A 14,570-nucleotide genomic window follows, 5' to 3' on the forward strand; every position below is an offset into this window, starting at 1 on the left:
AGTCTATTAAATAATACGCCAAGTTCCCAGGCTCTAACATTCTAGAGTTCCATTTCTCCATTCTGCTTTGATCCTTCCTAGATACAGGACAACTGTTGATTTACCTTCTTTGTTAGGTGTGTAAGGAACACTTACAATATCTGTGAGATGACAAAGAAAGATCCTGTTGGTGCAGAGAATAGGAGAGGGTATGTGACAGCCACATGGCTCCTTTATGAGTGTGTGATCCTACCACATCCACTGGCAGAGTATCTGTCAAATAACCAGTCCCCAGTGTGGTCAGGGTATTGAACATGAATTGTTCTAGAAAGTAAGGAACAGGCCCAAAATAAAACTTTTTATTGAAGAAGTAATAAAACATCTATGGAAATACATCCTCTCAGCTATTGCACATGAGTATTTCTTAATTCTGTTGAATGTAATTCAAAAGCAAATGAAGCACTCCAGAAACATTCTTCATGACACATGCAGATGTCTGCAAGGCTCCTCTTCTTTAACCATAGAACATGCAGGGAAAATTAATCATTTTGGCTCATAATACATTAGATGAATAATTATTAGATTTATTTAAAACACCCATATCAGTCTTCCCCCATCTTGTCTAGCAATGTAACCAGCTGTTACTCTTCAGTATGTGTGTCACCATCCTGGCATTGGGGTCAAACTCAAACTGTGATGATCCACTGAAGAAATAGAAAAATCCTGTAAATATAGAGCAGAAAAATGATGAGACATCTTCAAATATGTCATTTTGCAACATATGTAACTTAGATTAAGTACAAGTTAATAATGGATGGCATTTATTAAGTGATTACTCTATGCCAGGCAGTGAGCTAAGTGCTTTACATGTTTAGCTCAATTACCCTTACAAAAAAGTGTAATGTGTTATTAATGAGAACAAAACTAAAAATTAGGACGGTTTTGTAATTTTAACAAGGTAGCATCTGTAAGGAAGGATGGAGGGAGGACTCCATCTCATCTGACTCCAAAAGAAGTGCTCTAAAACATTATGTTATACTGGTTCTAAATATATAACATTCTATAATATTTTAAAATCTTGTTTTCCTTTCTGTCCAACCTATTCTCTTCTGCTAGGTCCTAAATTACAGCTTAGGAGACAACTAGACCCAAGAGAATCAGACAAATGATAAATGAGCCAGAGGTCCATTTCCTGCTTTGCATCCATCATGGTTAAGTCATTTTAGTAACAAGATCATCAGCCTCATGAGCACTGGATTGTCAAGCACTGGCAGCTCCCTCCAAAGTTCCTTCAGAGTAATCAAGAACAAGTTTTGCTTTCCTATTTACCCATTACCATGAATCACATTTTACCTATTTTGAGCATATGGGAGGGCTACTATTTTTTTACAAATGACTAATGTAGGAAATTGCAGACTGCAACAGAAACCCAGACAAGGCTCCCCTGGGATGGGACAGAAGAAAAGGGACCACAGGATGGGATAGAATAGAATGACAACCAGCCATTAGTAAACTTGACTCACACAGATTGTATTTTTATACCAACACAGTGACCTGACAGATCATGGCTTCTGTGTGAGAAAGTACCCTTTGATTTTATGTGCAGGTATGAAACAGAGACCTGGAAGTCATTCAGGAAACACACACACACACACACACACACAGACACACACACACACATACACACCATTTAAACCCACTTTGCATAAATTGGAAAGTTAAGATTTTCAGGAATTTGGAGTAAAAAAGATATCAGACTGAATGATTTAAAAACTGCTTTGATTCTGCACATCATTTTGAAATCATAAAAATGCCTGGAGATTCCTGCACTGACAATGAAATAAGGGTCTTCTTACCAAATGCCTGTAATACCGCATCGACCTTAGGCTCAACTCCTGGAAAGTCATCAGCTATTAGTCTAGGGAAGCCTTGCTCCATGGACTGGCTATTTTCATCAAATCTAAGCCAAATGAAAGAAATACAGTTCAATGTTGTGTAGTAGTCCCATTACACACAATAGTATAATGTGATGTTAATTTTCCAGTGTGGAATCCTAGACAAACTTTTTAAGTTGTGTAAAAAAGTGTTAAACATTTTTAGAGCTACAAGAATAGGTTACTTTCCTGGGCTTACAAGTTTAACATAAAACAATATTTTCCCAGAAACAGGAACATTCTGTCATTTTACAGAGGTAAAATGTATGTCTGAGGTAAATTTTCTAAGCCTGGACACACAGAACCCAAATTTCTATGCGTCTACCACAAATACATAAAGACTGTGTAGATATAATATGCAAAATGAATTAAATCACTTAGCTAAAAATAAACCTCTGGTTCTCAGTCACACTGGGACCCTGTAGATCTTGTCTCCAAAGCCTGCCACACCTGGGCTTCCTATGGCAGCCACATGATGACTGGAAACGGGATAAGAAGGGAATGTCTTTGGACCTCAGCTGGCCTCTCTTGATGTCTTTTGGTGTCTGAGTATATGGCCCAGTGATCACCGCTCTGAGAGCCCTTTGTATCCAGGAATTAGAACAATAAGCTGTCTTCCTCATAATCATAAATTTTGAAGTTAGAGAAAATTAGAGCGTGGGGGTAGGGAAACATCCTGAAAGAAAGAAACTAATTTTCTTAATCAGGCTTCATAGAAAGTCATTTCTCTTGCATCTCACCTCCAGTATTTGTCCTCTACAAAGAAGTATGTTTTCTTCTTTTCCTTGTCAGAAACAGCTGCATCAATTTTCCTTATGGTTGGAGGAAAATCCAGGGTATGGATACCTCTTGGGTAACCTGCTTGTACCTCATTTCCTCTGATGGCCCAGAACTCATTTCCTGTTGAAAAAATAAATCCAATAAATTTTACATGAAGCCATTGATTTTAAAAATGATTATAGTGCATTGTTGTGGTAAAGAGGAAGTCTTGGTTTTAATTCCAACCTAATAATGACCAGTTCACAGCCAGTCTTTAATAAATACTTCCTGAATGAGTGAGTGAAAGAATGAATAAATGAGTAGATAACTCTGATTCATTGCCCTTTCTGTGGCTTATATATTTGTATCTATAAGTTATAGTTTATTTATAGATCAGTTTTAGTTATTTCTTATAATTGCTGGTGACTTTTTAACCTGAATTTCTCACCTAGACTTCTCTCTCTTAAGTTTCATACCAATAGATCATTGCTTATTGTACCCTTCCTTTGGGATATTTCACAGTCACCAATTCAAATCTGTGCTTCTTCTGAACACTACTGGAATTCATTCAAATTCTAGTGAGTTAGGACAATAAAATCCCATCCATCTCTCTGCCTTTACTTTGTTACATCACTCTCCAGGACCCTAAGCCTGAATTCCTTCTTCACACTACTGCCAGATTCACTAATCTAAAATGTCCATCTGCTGTTTATCTCTCTTGCTTCGTCTGAACTGAATGACTTGTATCTGTCTGAGCAGTTCCAGATATGCTCTTACTTGGCAAAAACAATTTCTTCTTTCTTAAAGACCTTTGTACTTCCTGTACACCCAGCCAATCTCTGCACAGCAAAAGAGAACTTCAAGACCCATCCTAACATCACCTCCTCTAAGGGATCTTTGCTGAGCCCCGGATATGAGTCAGATGCTCCCATGGCACCCTTCCTTCTCTCAGTACCAGCACTTGTCATACGTAGGCTGCCTATGGCTTCATCTCTGCTGCCGCTTCTAGAATATGAGCCCTTTTCAGTCCTGACCTCCACTACTGAGCATAGTGTCTGACACAGTGCAAGTGACACGTAAATGTGAGATATATTACTGGATAACAATATGTTAGAGTTATAATTTTTTACAGTTTCTATTGCAATTTCACATTCATTTAATCTTCACAAAAGTGAGATTGCCAGAAATAAACATTTTTAAAATCTTCATAAAGCTTGACATTTAAAAATATTCCAATATCACCTATAAGTCTGGGGGAAAAATAAAAATGAGAAATTAAAGAATTAAAATGGAACAAAATGAAAATACTGCATATCAAAATTTGCTGAATAAAAAAGAAGAAATGGTTATTTATAGGTATAAATGCTTATATTAGAAAAGAAAAAAGTTACAAGTTAATAAGGTAAGTATCAAACTTAAGCTATAACAATAATAACAGGATCAATTAAAAGTAAACAAAAATTAAGGCAACAATAAGGATATGAACAGAAATGAGTTAAATGGGAAATCAAAATATAATATAGAGAATAAATAAAGCCAAAAGTCAGTCTTTTGAAAAGATCAGTAACATTATCACATATATTATGAGATTGATGGAGAAAAAAAGAGAAAGGCAAAAGGGTTCAGTATTGGGAATGAAAAAGAGAACAAAACTTCAGCAATAATTCAAATTACAACAAAATAATTTTCCAAAAACTTTTTACTGATGGATTTGAAAACAGACAAAATTGGCAAATTTTTAGAAAAACATGTTAACAAAACTGACTCAGGAAGTAATAGAAACTCAAATAGCATATTACTAATAAAACAAATTGAAACCGTAGTTTAAAAATCTGATAAAGAAGCTGCCATACCTGAATAGCTCCATTAGTTAATTTATCTCTCCCTGAACTGATACTACATCTTACTGATTAAATTTTTATAACATAGGGCTTTTCTCCTTATCTAATAAGATGGGTTCACCAGGAGCATCCTGGCTATTCTTGGACTTCGCTCTGCTGTATAAATTGTAAAACTAATTTGTCAAGTTCCATGAAAAATCTTTTGGCATTTGAAATGAAAATGTCTTGTATCTATAGATAAATTGACATTTTTACTATATTGCATTATTTATCCATGAATATGGAATACCACCTATTTACTTAAGAGGTCCCTAAAATAAAGTTTATAATGTTCTTTGTACAAATTTTATTTAAGTGTTAGCACAAGGTCTTGCAGTAATCTAAACTTTAATATAATGGGGAAAACTCATGTCGATAAAATTTTTGCAATAGGATTTATTCCAGCAAGTTGAAAATTCTTATATAGTACTCACCTTTAAAAATAAAAACAGTATCCCTGCTATTAACTTCATATGCAGCATCCAAATATGACGGGAGAGAGGGCCAAAATGCAGAAATCAAATGAAATTCAGGTTCAGAGTTCCAGTGGGATCTTCGCCAAAAATATCTGTAATACATAAAAGTACTTGCAATTGTCTTTCTCCTTTAGCTATGTGAAAAAAAGTATTTAAAAAAAAAAATCCGTGCTAATTCACCCATTCATAGAAATCTATATTAAACCATCCTCCTGCATGTGATTTCAGGGTAATAAAATTGATGGCAGGACTTGTGACTAGTTCCAATAAAATTATTTAGCTTGGTTCCATTCTGAAAGTCCATAAACAGTGTGTATAGTATGTCCTAATATTTTAAAAAATATTATGTGTGTATTGATGCTTGTATGTGAATAGAGCATTTCTGTAAAGAGTTAAAGGAAATTGGTAGCAGTGGTTGCACATGTGAAGATAGCTGGAGGACTGTAGGCCAAAGACTGGAGAGAGATTTTTTAACTCTGTATCTTTTGGTAGTGTTTAAATATTGTGCCATAAGCATATATCACTTTTTTCCAAAAGTAATTAATTTAAGTAGTAGCAATTTTTAGCAAAGGGAAAGGTTCCACCCTGTTTCTAAGGATTCACCAGTGCTTTCTGAAGAAGTTCCATGATTTATATTTTAAAAAATGAACAAAACAGATATAATTCCCTGCCTTAATCAAGCTTACAGTCTAGAATCATCCCTTGTAAGTGTAAAAAATGACCTGGACAATTCTAACAGGATGTTAAAAATTCAACAAGAACTAGATCTGAATGATTTTAAAATGTAGAGAAAATTTTGTATTTAAAAAAATCTCTGTCAAGCAGAAAAAGTAACTACTAGGTACTAGGTTTAGCACTGGGATGACAAAATTATCTGTACAATAAACCCCCATGACACGAATTTACCTATGTAACAAACCTGCACATGGATCCCTGAACCTAAAATAAAAGTTTTTTTTTTAAAAAAACCTCTATCACATTTCTGTTTTCCTTTCTAAGCACTGTACATCAAAAGAATAGAGAGAAAAATATAATTTTCTGGTCTGACCTGTCTTTAAAGAACAGATATTCTCCCCTCAGAGTGCTGATGGCATCGAAGGACAAAGCAGGGTCGCATTTGGCTGGCGTCCCAGATCCTGAAGGGACGGATATTGTGGGCACCAGGGGTTCCTCAGTAGAGGCAGGGGGAGGTCCTAAAGGAGACAGATTTGGGGATGCAAACATTTAAAAAATGTGATGCATCTGTCAATTTGTATACCTTTCAAACATTCTTGAAGTGCTTCAAGCTAAATCAGAAATACTTTAGGTAACATTGGAAAGCTTTCTTGAGGACTATCATTGTAGAGCTACAATGCCTAATTTTTCCAGCGTCACTCACCGTAGAGAGACTGAATGCCATTCACATCATCTTGTGAAAGGCGGAACTGGACCAGCTCTGTGAATGAATTGTAGAGTGGGTACATCAAAGCTTCAGTGTTGGCTGAGTGGAAGAGCCCCAGGGAGTGGCCAAGTTCATGAGCAGCAACGAGGAATAAATTGGTGCCTGTATGACAACCATAGATGTTCAGAATCCACCAGCTGTTTATTCAGTAAATACACATACAGAACATATGCCAGCTGTGCAGGCCATCCTTGAAACCATAATGTCTTTTCAGTATTTGTGAATTGGTTCATTGATTGGCATATTCCATACTTTATAGAAATTAATGTGTTTTTCAAGGTTGACTTTAAGTCAATATGTAAGACAGTTTTTCAACATATCGCTCCCTAGATCCCTCCTTGGTCAGGAAAACTAAGACACTTTTCCTATATTGACAGATGAGAAGCATTATTTCCAAAGATTTTTTTTTGAAAGGACAAGACTAATAGCATGTCAATAAATATAACTCTTCGTTGTCTAAAAGTAAAAAGTCATTGTTCAAATTTAGGAACATGTGCCAGTTGCAACCTCTGTTAAAATTAATCATATAACATTTACGTTGCTCCTCAAACTTTTAGGCCACAAGACTGTAGTTATTTCTTGTGGAGTTTAGTCTGATTTGCTCTTCCTCCTCTTCATCATACTCAAGTAATTGTTTTTTTGAGACAGTCTCACTCTGTCGCCCAGGCTGGAGTACGGGCTCAAGCGATTCCCATGCCTCAGCTACCTGAGTAGCTGAGATTACAGGCACGTGCCAATATGCCCGGCTAATTTTTATATTTTTGGTAGAGATAGGGTTTCACCATGTTGGCTAGGCTAGTCTCGAACTCCTGGCCTCAAGTGATTCACTCACCTTGGCCTCCCAAAAGGCTGGGATTACAGGCATTAGCCACTGGTGCTCAGCCAGAATAAAATAATTTTTGGTTGTCAAAAATCTTCCCAGTAATAAGTGCCATTGGATGTGTGCAATCTTTAGTTTAAAATAGAAACATGCCCAATAACAGTTTTCTGCAGCACAAGCACAGCTAGATTCAGCTTTTTAAAAAATATTATAAAAAGAGTTTTACTGAATTTAGTAGTAGATATTATTTGACCAAGGCTCCAAGAATTGTGCAGAAAAGAACAATTGTTCAAATAAAAGGCAATCATTTCATGCAACACAAATTTCAGTCTTGTGAGACAGAGTCTCACTCTGTCGCCCAGGTTGGAGTACAGTGGTGCAATCTCGGCTCACTGCAGCCTCCATCTCCCAGGTTCAAGCGATTCTCCTGCCTCAGCCTCCTGAGTCTTGTACTCAGGAAAGATGTTCTTTGCATTTACATTAAAAATCCCAGGCACTCTCAGAAATAGTGATTGTTTCAACAGTGTGTTTCTAAACTTCAGAAGCCATTTTAAAAATTAAATAGCATACAGTTAATTTTTGTCGTTATGTTTAGATGTAAAGTGTTTCAAAGCCAATTTAGGGGGAAAAAACCCCATCTAAGGTAGAGATAGTGACATGTTTATTTACAAAGATGACCTAACAGGTTTTTTTTTCAGTTCCTGGCATTTTCTCCTGATCTCTACTTTTAAGTAAAAAGGAGGCCAATGAGAAGAAAGAAAGAAAACCTAAGGGCAAATTTTAGGATTGAAACTGATTTAATGGAATTCATTCTACCCTAATCATCTGTCATTAAAGTGATGAAAAACATTAATTATGCTGATCCTCAAACCCCACAAGATCCTGAGTTGTGGAGATAAGTCTGAATGGCTTTTATAATATTGTACTTGGTGGGGGCAAACATGAAAATACAGACATTTTATAAAATTCTTCAATAATGATGGAAACAAACAGTACTTCTGTTTAAAGCTCAGGCAATAAAAAAATTCAGTTACTAGTATATTCCATTTATTGCTTATTCTAGATAATCCAATTATTTTTGGGTAGGATTAGACATTATTCCTGAAATGTTCCTGAGAGGTTTACGACCCACCTGATGCATCTTCTGTCCATTTTTCATCATCATCAAAGTGGATATCTCCATAAAGCCCAGGTCCAGGTGGATAGGCATGAGCCAAGCTGCGTCCTGAGCCATCAAAAGGGTAAAAGTCTCCATGTTCTGATAGGGAAAAAAAATTAATGGAAATATAAGTGTTCAGAATTTATTTTTACCCTGTTCCAATAAAACAACAGTAGATGCTATAGTCTGAATGCTGGTGTCTGCTGCAAATTCATATGTTGAAACTCCATATTCACTGTGATATAGTATTAAGAGGTTAGGTCTTTAGGAAGTGATTAGGTTATAGGTGCTCTGCCCTCATGAATGAGATTAGTGCCTTTATGAAAGAGGCTTGAGGGAACCTCCTGGCCCTTTCTATTGTGTGAGGACACAGAAGGTACCATCTATGAAGAATAGGCTCTCATCAGACACGAAATCTGCTGACACCTTAATCTTGGACTTCCCAGCCTCCAGGATTGTGAGCAATAAGTTTCTGTTATTTATAAATTACACAGTCCAAGGTATCTTGCTCTAGCAGTCTAAACAGACTAATACACCAGATAAATGGATGCTTTATTTGATTACCTTTAACTGCAAAAGAGATCATTATATCAGCTTCTCCTTCATACAGCCTGGAGAAAGTGAGTGGAGTCACCTCTTCCCAGACTTTCACAGCTTTCTCAACAGCAGAATCAACAGCATCTCTTGGCAAATCTGGTGTATAATTCACAATCCTGGAGGAGAAAAATTGAAGAGGCTATTATTTTCTCCTGCCATTATGAAAACTTGTTAAAGAAAACTTTGTGTTACTTATCCAAATATGACAAGTAACTTACAAAGTTTCAATATTATGTGAAAACTACTCTGAACCATTACCTGTATGTAAGGTGGGTTTTCCTCCACTTCGGGATGCCAGGAAAGGTGTGGAAGTGACCAACGTCAGGAACTCCACACCTGGGCTTGCGCATCACCTCCAGAGTGTCAGAGTCCAGCTTCCCTGTCGCTGCCAACCCAAGGAACTTCTGCATTCGTCGGATTTTTTTAACAATGAGATTACTCTCCTTTCTTCTAAACTGTTTCACATCTGTTTTGAGGTTGTAGTAGTTTTCTAGGTATTGCTAATGGAATAATGAGTATAATTTTTAGGTCATTTTTTTACGATTTTCTATCACTTACCCAACTTTTATAATGCATCTTAATTTTCCTCTAGTTTCTTAAAACAAAAGTCGATAACACATTTAATTTGACTTTTTTCATTAAGACTCCCAATTTCATACAAATTTTTAAATTTTATTGCAGTGTTAGTTTGCTAGTCAAGTAAGGAATTTGGGATTGGAAATTCAGGTCTAGCATTACTTTTGTTTGTTTTTAAAGAAACCCTCCTTTAACATAGTTTTGTGAAAAGTTAGAATACTAACCTTTTCCACTTACATTGTTATTATAGACTTAGTTTAAGACTGAAGTGAGGTAAACTCTTTTGTCCAAATATGACAAGTAAAAATATAAAAACTGTTACCTGTTGTGATTTAAAGATCAAACTTAGCATGCTCCCCCTCCCCAATAATTTTAACTAAAGAAATTCTAAAGCCAGAAGGGTTTCATATACTCTCCATGTGTTCTTTTCACTTAGCCACAAATATACTGCTATTATTTTATTATAACCTTATATATGCCCTTTCTGAAACGTTCTTTTCTTCTCTGTTAACTTAAAAATAATTTCCACCTCCAGCCTGCTAATTATTCTCTGGCGCTACAGTTTTCTAACAAAGTGATCGCTAGTCTAATCATCCTGCTTTGTGTTGGAAGACCAAGTAGACACACTTGGGCTGGCCGGTAGTTGCATTAGATGCCACCATTAATTACCTGGGCAAGATCCCTGTTGGAGTCCTCCTGTTTTGCTGCCCCACTCAGAGGATAGGCAGAGCAGACTGGCAGACACAACAGCACAAGGAATACAAGACGCATCTTTCTCACTGTCCTTATCTTCTCTGTCTACTGGGCTTCTAGCTCTACCCCCAGTGGCCTTTCTTTTATACAGAGACAATGCTTAGATCACAAACAGCATGATTCATGCATATGTTTTTTAAGTCTGAATGTTCACAAACTTTTAATGTAATGGTGATACAGCCTACATTGGTATTGTCCTTCAACCTTCTAAACTGGAAAGAATGATTAATCCCCAGGAAATGATTTCTGTGTTTGTAAAGACAAGAAAGAATTGACTAATAATTCATATCTGTGTATTTACCTAAAGAGAACTGACAAGGTTGGTAAAATGCCATGTTTAGACATTTTAAAATCAGTGCAATTTTCTTTTAATAAGACTATGTTTTAAACTTAAATATAAGCAGGTAAGAATTAAGTAGGTCAGTGGAAACAAATTCCAAATATAGTTGTGGTCTAACTGTGGGAATTGCTATCTACAAAGATATTAAAACAAATATTTCACTTACTGAGTCTTTGTTTACAACAGCTATTACTGATTTTCAGATGGATTTATTGGCCATGGAGTAGGGGTATTGTGAGAAGGACATGGAACATGTAGAGAAAAGAATCCAAAGAGTGAACCTTTGGTGTTCACTCATTCTCCATTTCCCAGTGTATAATGTTCAAAGTAACTGCTCCATAAAACTTGTTAAATGGAAAAACTTAAATTGCATGTTAGACCACAATGGTCCTTCTACCTTCCTCCTCTTCTTTGCTTTAAAAAATTCTTTTCATCCTTTCTTTCTCCTCTTAAGGTACAAAGGAGGAGGTGGATTGAGATCTGTAATGGGAAAAGATTTCAAATCCTCCATTTCTTTCACATATATAACGATCTACCCCTACCCACAAATAGTATTTTCTTTCTTGTTTTCTTAGTCAAATAAAATGCTTTTTACACAGTAACACAGTAAGTCTGCAATAACTGTTTTGTCAAATTAACCTGCTAGTATAAAGAACCCTGAAATTCTTGTAGTAAAGAACTATGTTTATCTCTTGCTAAAGATAAATTAATTCTACCATGTCTGAAGTATATAATTGCAAAGTGATGAGAGATTAAAATAATAAGTGTGCAGGAATGGTCTTTTCAGTATCACCCACCATCCACACCCTACTTAGGGTAACCTGGACAGGTGGGACTTCCAGGAACCAAGAGGCTCTGAGACTTCCAAGCCAGAGTTGGGGAGAAACTGGGATGTACACTGAGCCAGCCGAGTCAACTTGTGGCTTACTGTTGCCAAAGAGTTTGCTCTACAGTGTGGGCACATCGGCTTGAATATCAGAGGCAGAAGGACTGATAACCAGACTCAAATGAAGTCAGCCGGACATTGAGCAAGAACAGTCAGGCACTGCATAATGTTTCAGTCAACAATGGACCACATATATGATGGTGGTCCCATATGATTATAATGGAGCTTGATATGGTTTGGATCTGTGTCCCTGCCCAAATCTCATGTCGAATTGTCATCCCCAGTGTTGGAGGTGAAGCCTGGTGGGAGGTGATTGGATCATGGGGGCGGATTTCTCGTGCCCATTTAGCACCATCCCTTCGATTCTGTTCTTGTGACAGTGAGTGAGTGAGTTATCATGAGATCTGGTTGTTTAAAAGTGTGTAGCACCTCCCCCCTTTCTTTCTTCCTCCTGCTCTGGCCATGTAAAGTGCAGGCTCCTCTTTCGCCTTCCACCATGATTGTAAGTTTCCTGAGGCCCCCCAGAAGCAGGTGCCACCATGGTTCCTATACAGCCTGCAGAACTGTGAGCCAATTAAACCTCTTTTCTTTATAAGTTACCCAGTCTCAGGTATTTTTGATAGGAATGCAAGAACAAACTAATACAGAGCTGATAAGCATCCATCAGCTATTGTCATTGCAGCCATCATAATGTCAGAGTACAATGCATTACCCATGAGTTTGTGATGATGCTGGTATAAACAAGCCTACTGTGCTGCCATATAAAAGTCTAGCACATGCAATAGTGTACAGTACATAATTCTTGATAATGGTAATAAATGACTGTTTATGCATTTACTATACATTTTGTCATTTATTTTAGAGTGTACTTCTTTTTTTTTTTTTTAAAGTTACCTGTAAAACAGCTTCAGGCAGGTCCTTCAGAAGGTATTCCATGGTTAGTGCCCTATACAGGCATTGTTACCATAGGAGATGACAGCTGCGTCAGTGTTACTGCCCTGAAAGACTTTCTAGTGGAACATGATGTGAAGGTGGAAAACAGAGATATTGATGATCCTGATCCTGTGTAAACCAGGGCTAATGTGTGTTTTGTGTCTTCATTCTTAACAAAAAAGTTTAAAAAATAAAAAAAAATTAAAGATACTGAAAAGCTTATAGAATAAGGATATTGAGAAGAAGTATTTTTGCACCTCTGAAATGTTTGTGTTTTAACATAAGTGTTATTACAAAAGGTCAAAAAGTTTGTTAAAATTAAAAAGTTTATAAAGTAAAAATGTTACAGTAAGCTAAGGTTAATTTATATTGAAGAAAGAAAAATATTTTTATAAATTTAGTGTAGTCTAGGTATACAATGTTCATAAAGTCTACATAGTGTACAGATTCACTCACCACTCATTCACTGACTCACTGAGAGCAAATTCCAGTTTGGCAAGCTTCATTCATGGTTAGTGCCCTATATAGTTGTACCATTTTTTATCTTTAATACCATCTTTTTATTGTATTTATCTATGTTAAAATATGTGTAGATACACTAACACTTATTATTATGTTACAATTGCCTCCAGTATTCAGTTGAATTTCATGCTGTATAGGTTTGTAGCCTAGGAGTAATAGGCTTGCTGGGCATGATGGCTGACATCTCTAACTCTCAGCTACTTGAAAGGCTGAGATGGAAGGATCACTTTCCCCAAAAAATTTTTAAAAGGCTATACCATATAATCTAGGCATGTAGTAGGCTGTACCATAGAGGTTTGTGTAAGTTTAATCCATGGAGTTTGCACAATGGAGAAATTGCCTAAGGACCTGTTTCTTAGAATGCGCCCCCATTGTTAAGTCACACATGACTGTGTATAATTAATTCAGGCCATTATTTTGTCATCTATAAAATGGGGTGGATGTAACCACACTCACAGGGTTAATATGTATACTTTATGCTGGGGAACAAATCTCTTTTAATTTCACTCCAACACCTTTAACAGACAAAGCTTGTTGGCCCAACAAATCTATGACAATGCCCCTAGGCACTAATTTGACAAGTTGTGAGATGCCCATTTTCGCTTGAGTCATAACTTTATTAGTGTTGACACATTCTGTTAATGGATTTTATTATGTGGTAATGACACAATCAAAGTTTACATTGTAGTACTAGCTACAACTATAATTGGAAGCCTGTAGGGTAGCACATGCCTCACAGAAACGATGTCAGTATGTAAACTTGTCCTGCATTAAACCATGACACTTGGAAGAAATTAATGACCTGGAGCAAGTGAGTCCTATGTTTGTCTTTAAATAATTAATTACTTGTTAAACCTACTGAAGTATGTATAGGGTCAGGCAAGGAAGCATACACAGCTCATACTTAAAGAAAGGTGAAACCCCTAGTATTGAGCTTCCACTGTATGCCAGTTCTTAAATGTGAGTTATTTTTAAACTTCAGAACAACCCAACAAAGTTGAGATTAGAAAAATTGAATAACAAGCTCATGATCAAGAGCTAACAAGTGGGGAGAAATTATTCAGAACTGCCAGAAAAAACTTTCAAGACTACAACTTGGACATTTATCAGAAACCTCTTGACTTCATTCCATATCTTTGCTATTGTGAATAGTGCTGTGATAAACATATGAGTGCAGGTATCTTTCAACATAATGGTTTCTTTTCCTTTGGGTAGATATCCCACAGTAGTGGGATTGCTGGGTTGAATGGTAGTTCTATTTTTTTGGTCTTTGAGAAATTCACATGCTGTTTGGAATACTATGCAGCCATAAAAAAGAATGACATAATGTCTTTAGCAGTAACATGGATGAAAGTGAAGGCCATTATTTATGTGAAATAATTTAGAAACAGAAAGTCAAATACCACATGTTCTGATTCACAAGTGGGAGCTAAATGATGTGTACACATGGATATACTGTGTGGAATAATACACACTGGACACTTGGTGGGGGTGGGAGTGTGGGAGGGAAAAGAG

The 14,570-nt window shown here is 36.5% G+C and overlaps 1 protein-coding gene across 1 annotated transcript; it reads right to left on the reverse strand.

Annotated features, from left to right (window-relative positions):
* Positions 1-311: 311 nt before the first annotated feature.
* On the reverse strand, positions 312-10,392 carry MMP10 (matrix metallopeptidase 10). Its single transcript, XM_033207153.1, has 10 exons — positions 10,291-10,392; positions 9,304-9,545; positions 9,013-9,161; positions 8,422-8,547; positions 6,407-6,571; positions 6,077-6,221; positions 4,987-5,120; positions 2,654-2,813; positions 1,836-1,939; positions 312-702 (listed from the first exon to the last, which is right to left on the reverse strand). Exons 1-10 carry the CDS (start codon positions 10,390-10,392, stop codon positions 602-604), a joined length of 1,428 nt encoding a protein of 475 aa, XP_033063044.1. The 3' UTR covers positions 312-601.
* Positions 10,393-14,570: the final 4,178 nt, after the last annotated feature.

Source organism: Trachypithecus francoisi, unplaced genomic scaffold (genome assembly GCF_009764315.1).
Source record: "Trachypithecus francoisi isolate TF-2019V2 unplaced genomic scaffold, Tfra_2.0 Lachesis_group8, whole genome shotgun sequence".
Classification (NCBI taxonomy): Eukaryota; Metazoa; Chordata; class Mammalia; order Primates; family Cercopithecidae; genus Trachypithecus; species Trachypithecus francoisi.

Bases quoted from the DNA above. Each gene is read 5' to 3' on its own strand.
- MMP10 (XM_033207153.1), bottom strand. From the start codon at position 10,392: ATGCGTCTTGTATTCCTTGTGCTGTTGTGTCTGCCAGTCTGCTCTGCC. The intron at 6,572-8,421 runs GTGGGTCGTAAA...GTTGTCATACAG, and splicing joins ATGGACAGAAGATGCATCAG to GCACCAATTTATTCCTCGTT. The intron at 5,121-6,076 runs GTCAGACCAGAA...TATGTATTACAG, and splicing joins TATCTGTTCTTTAAAGACAG to ATATTTTTGGCGAAGATCCC.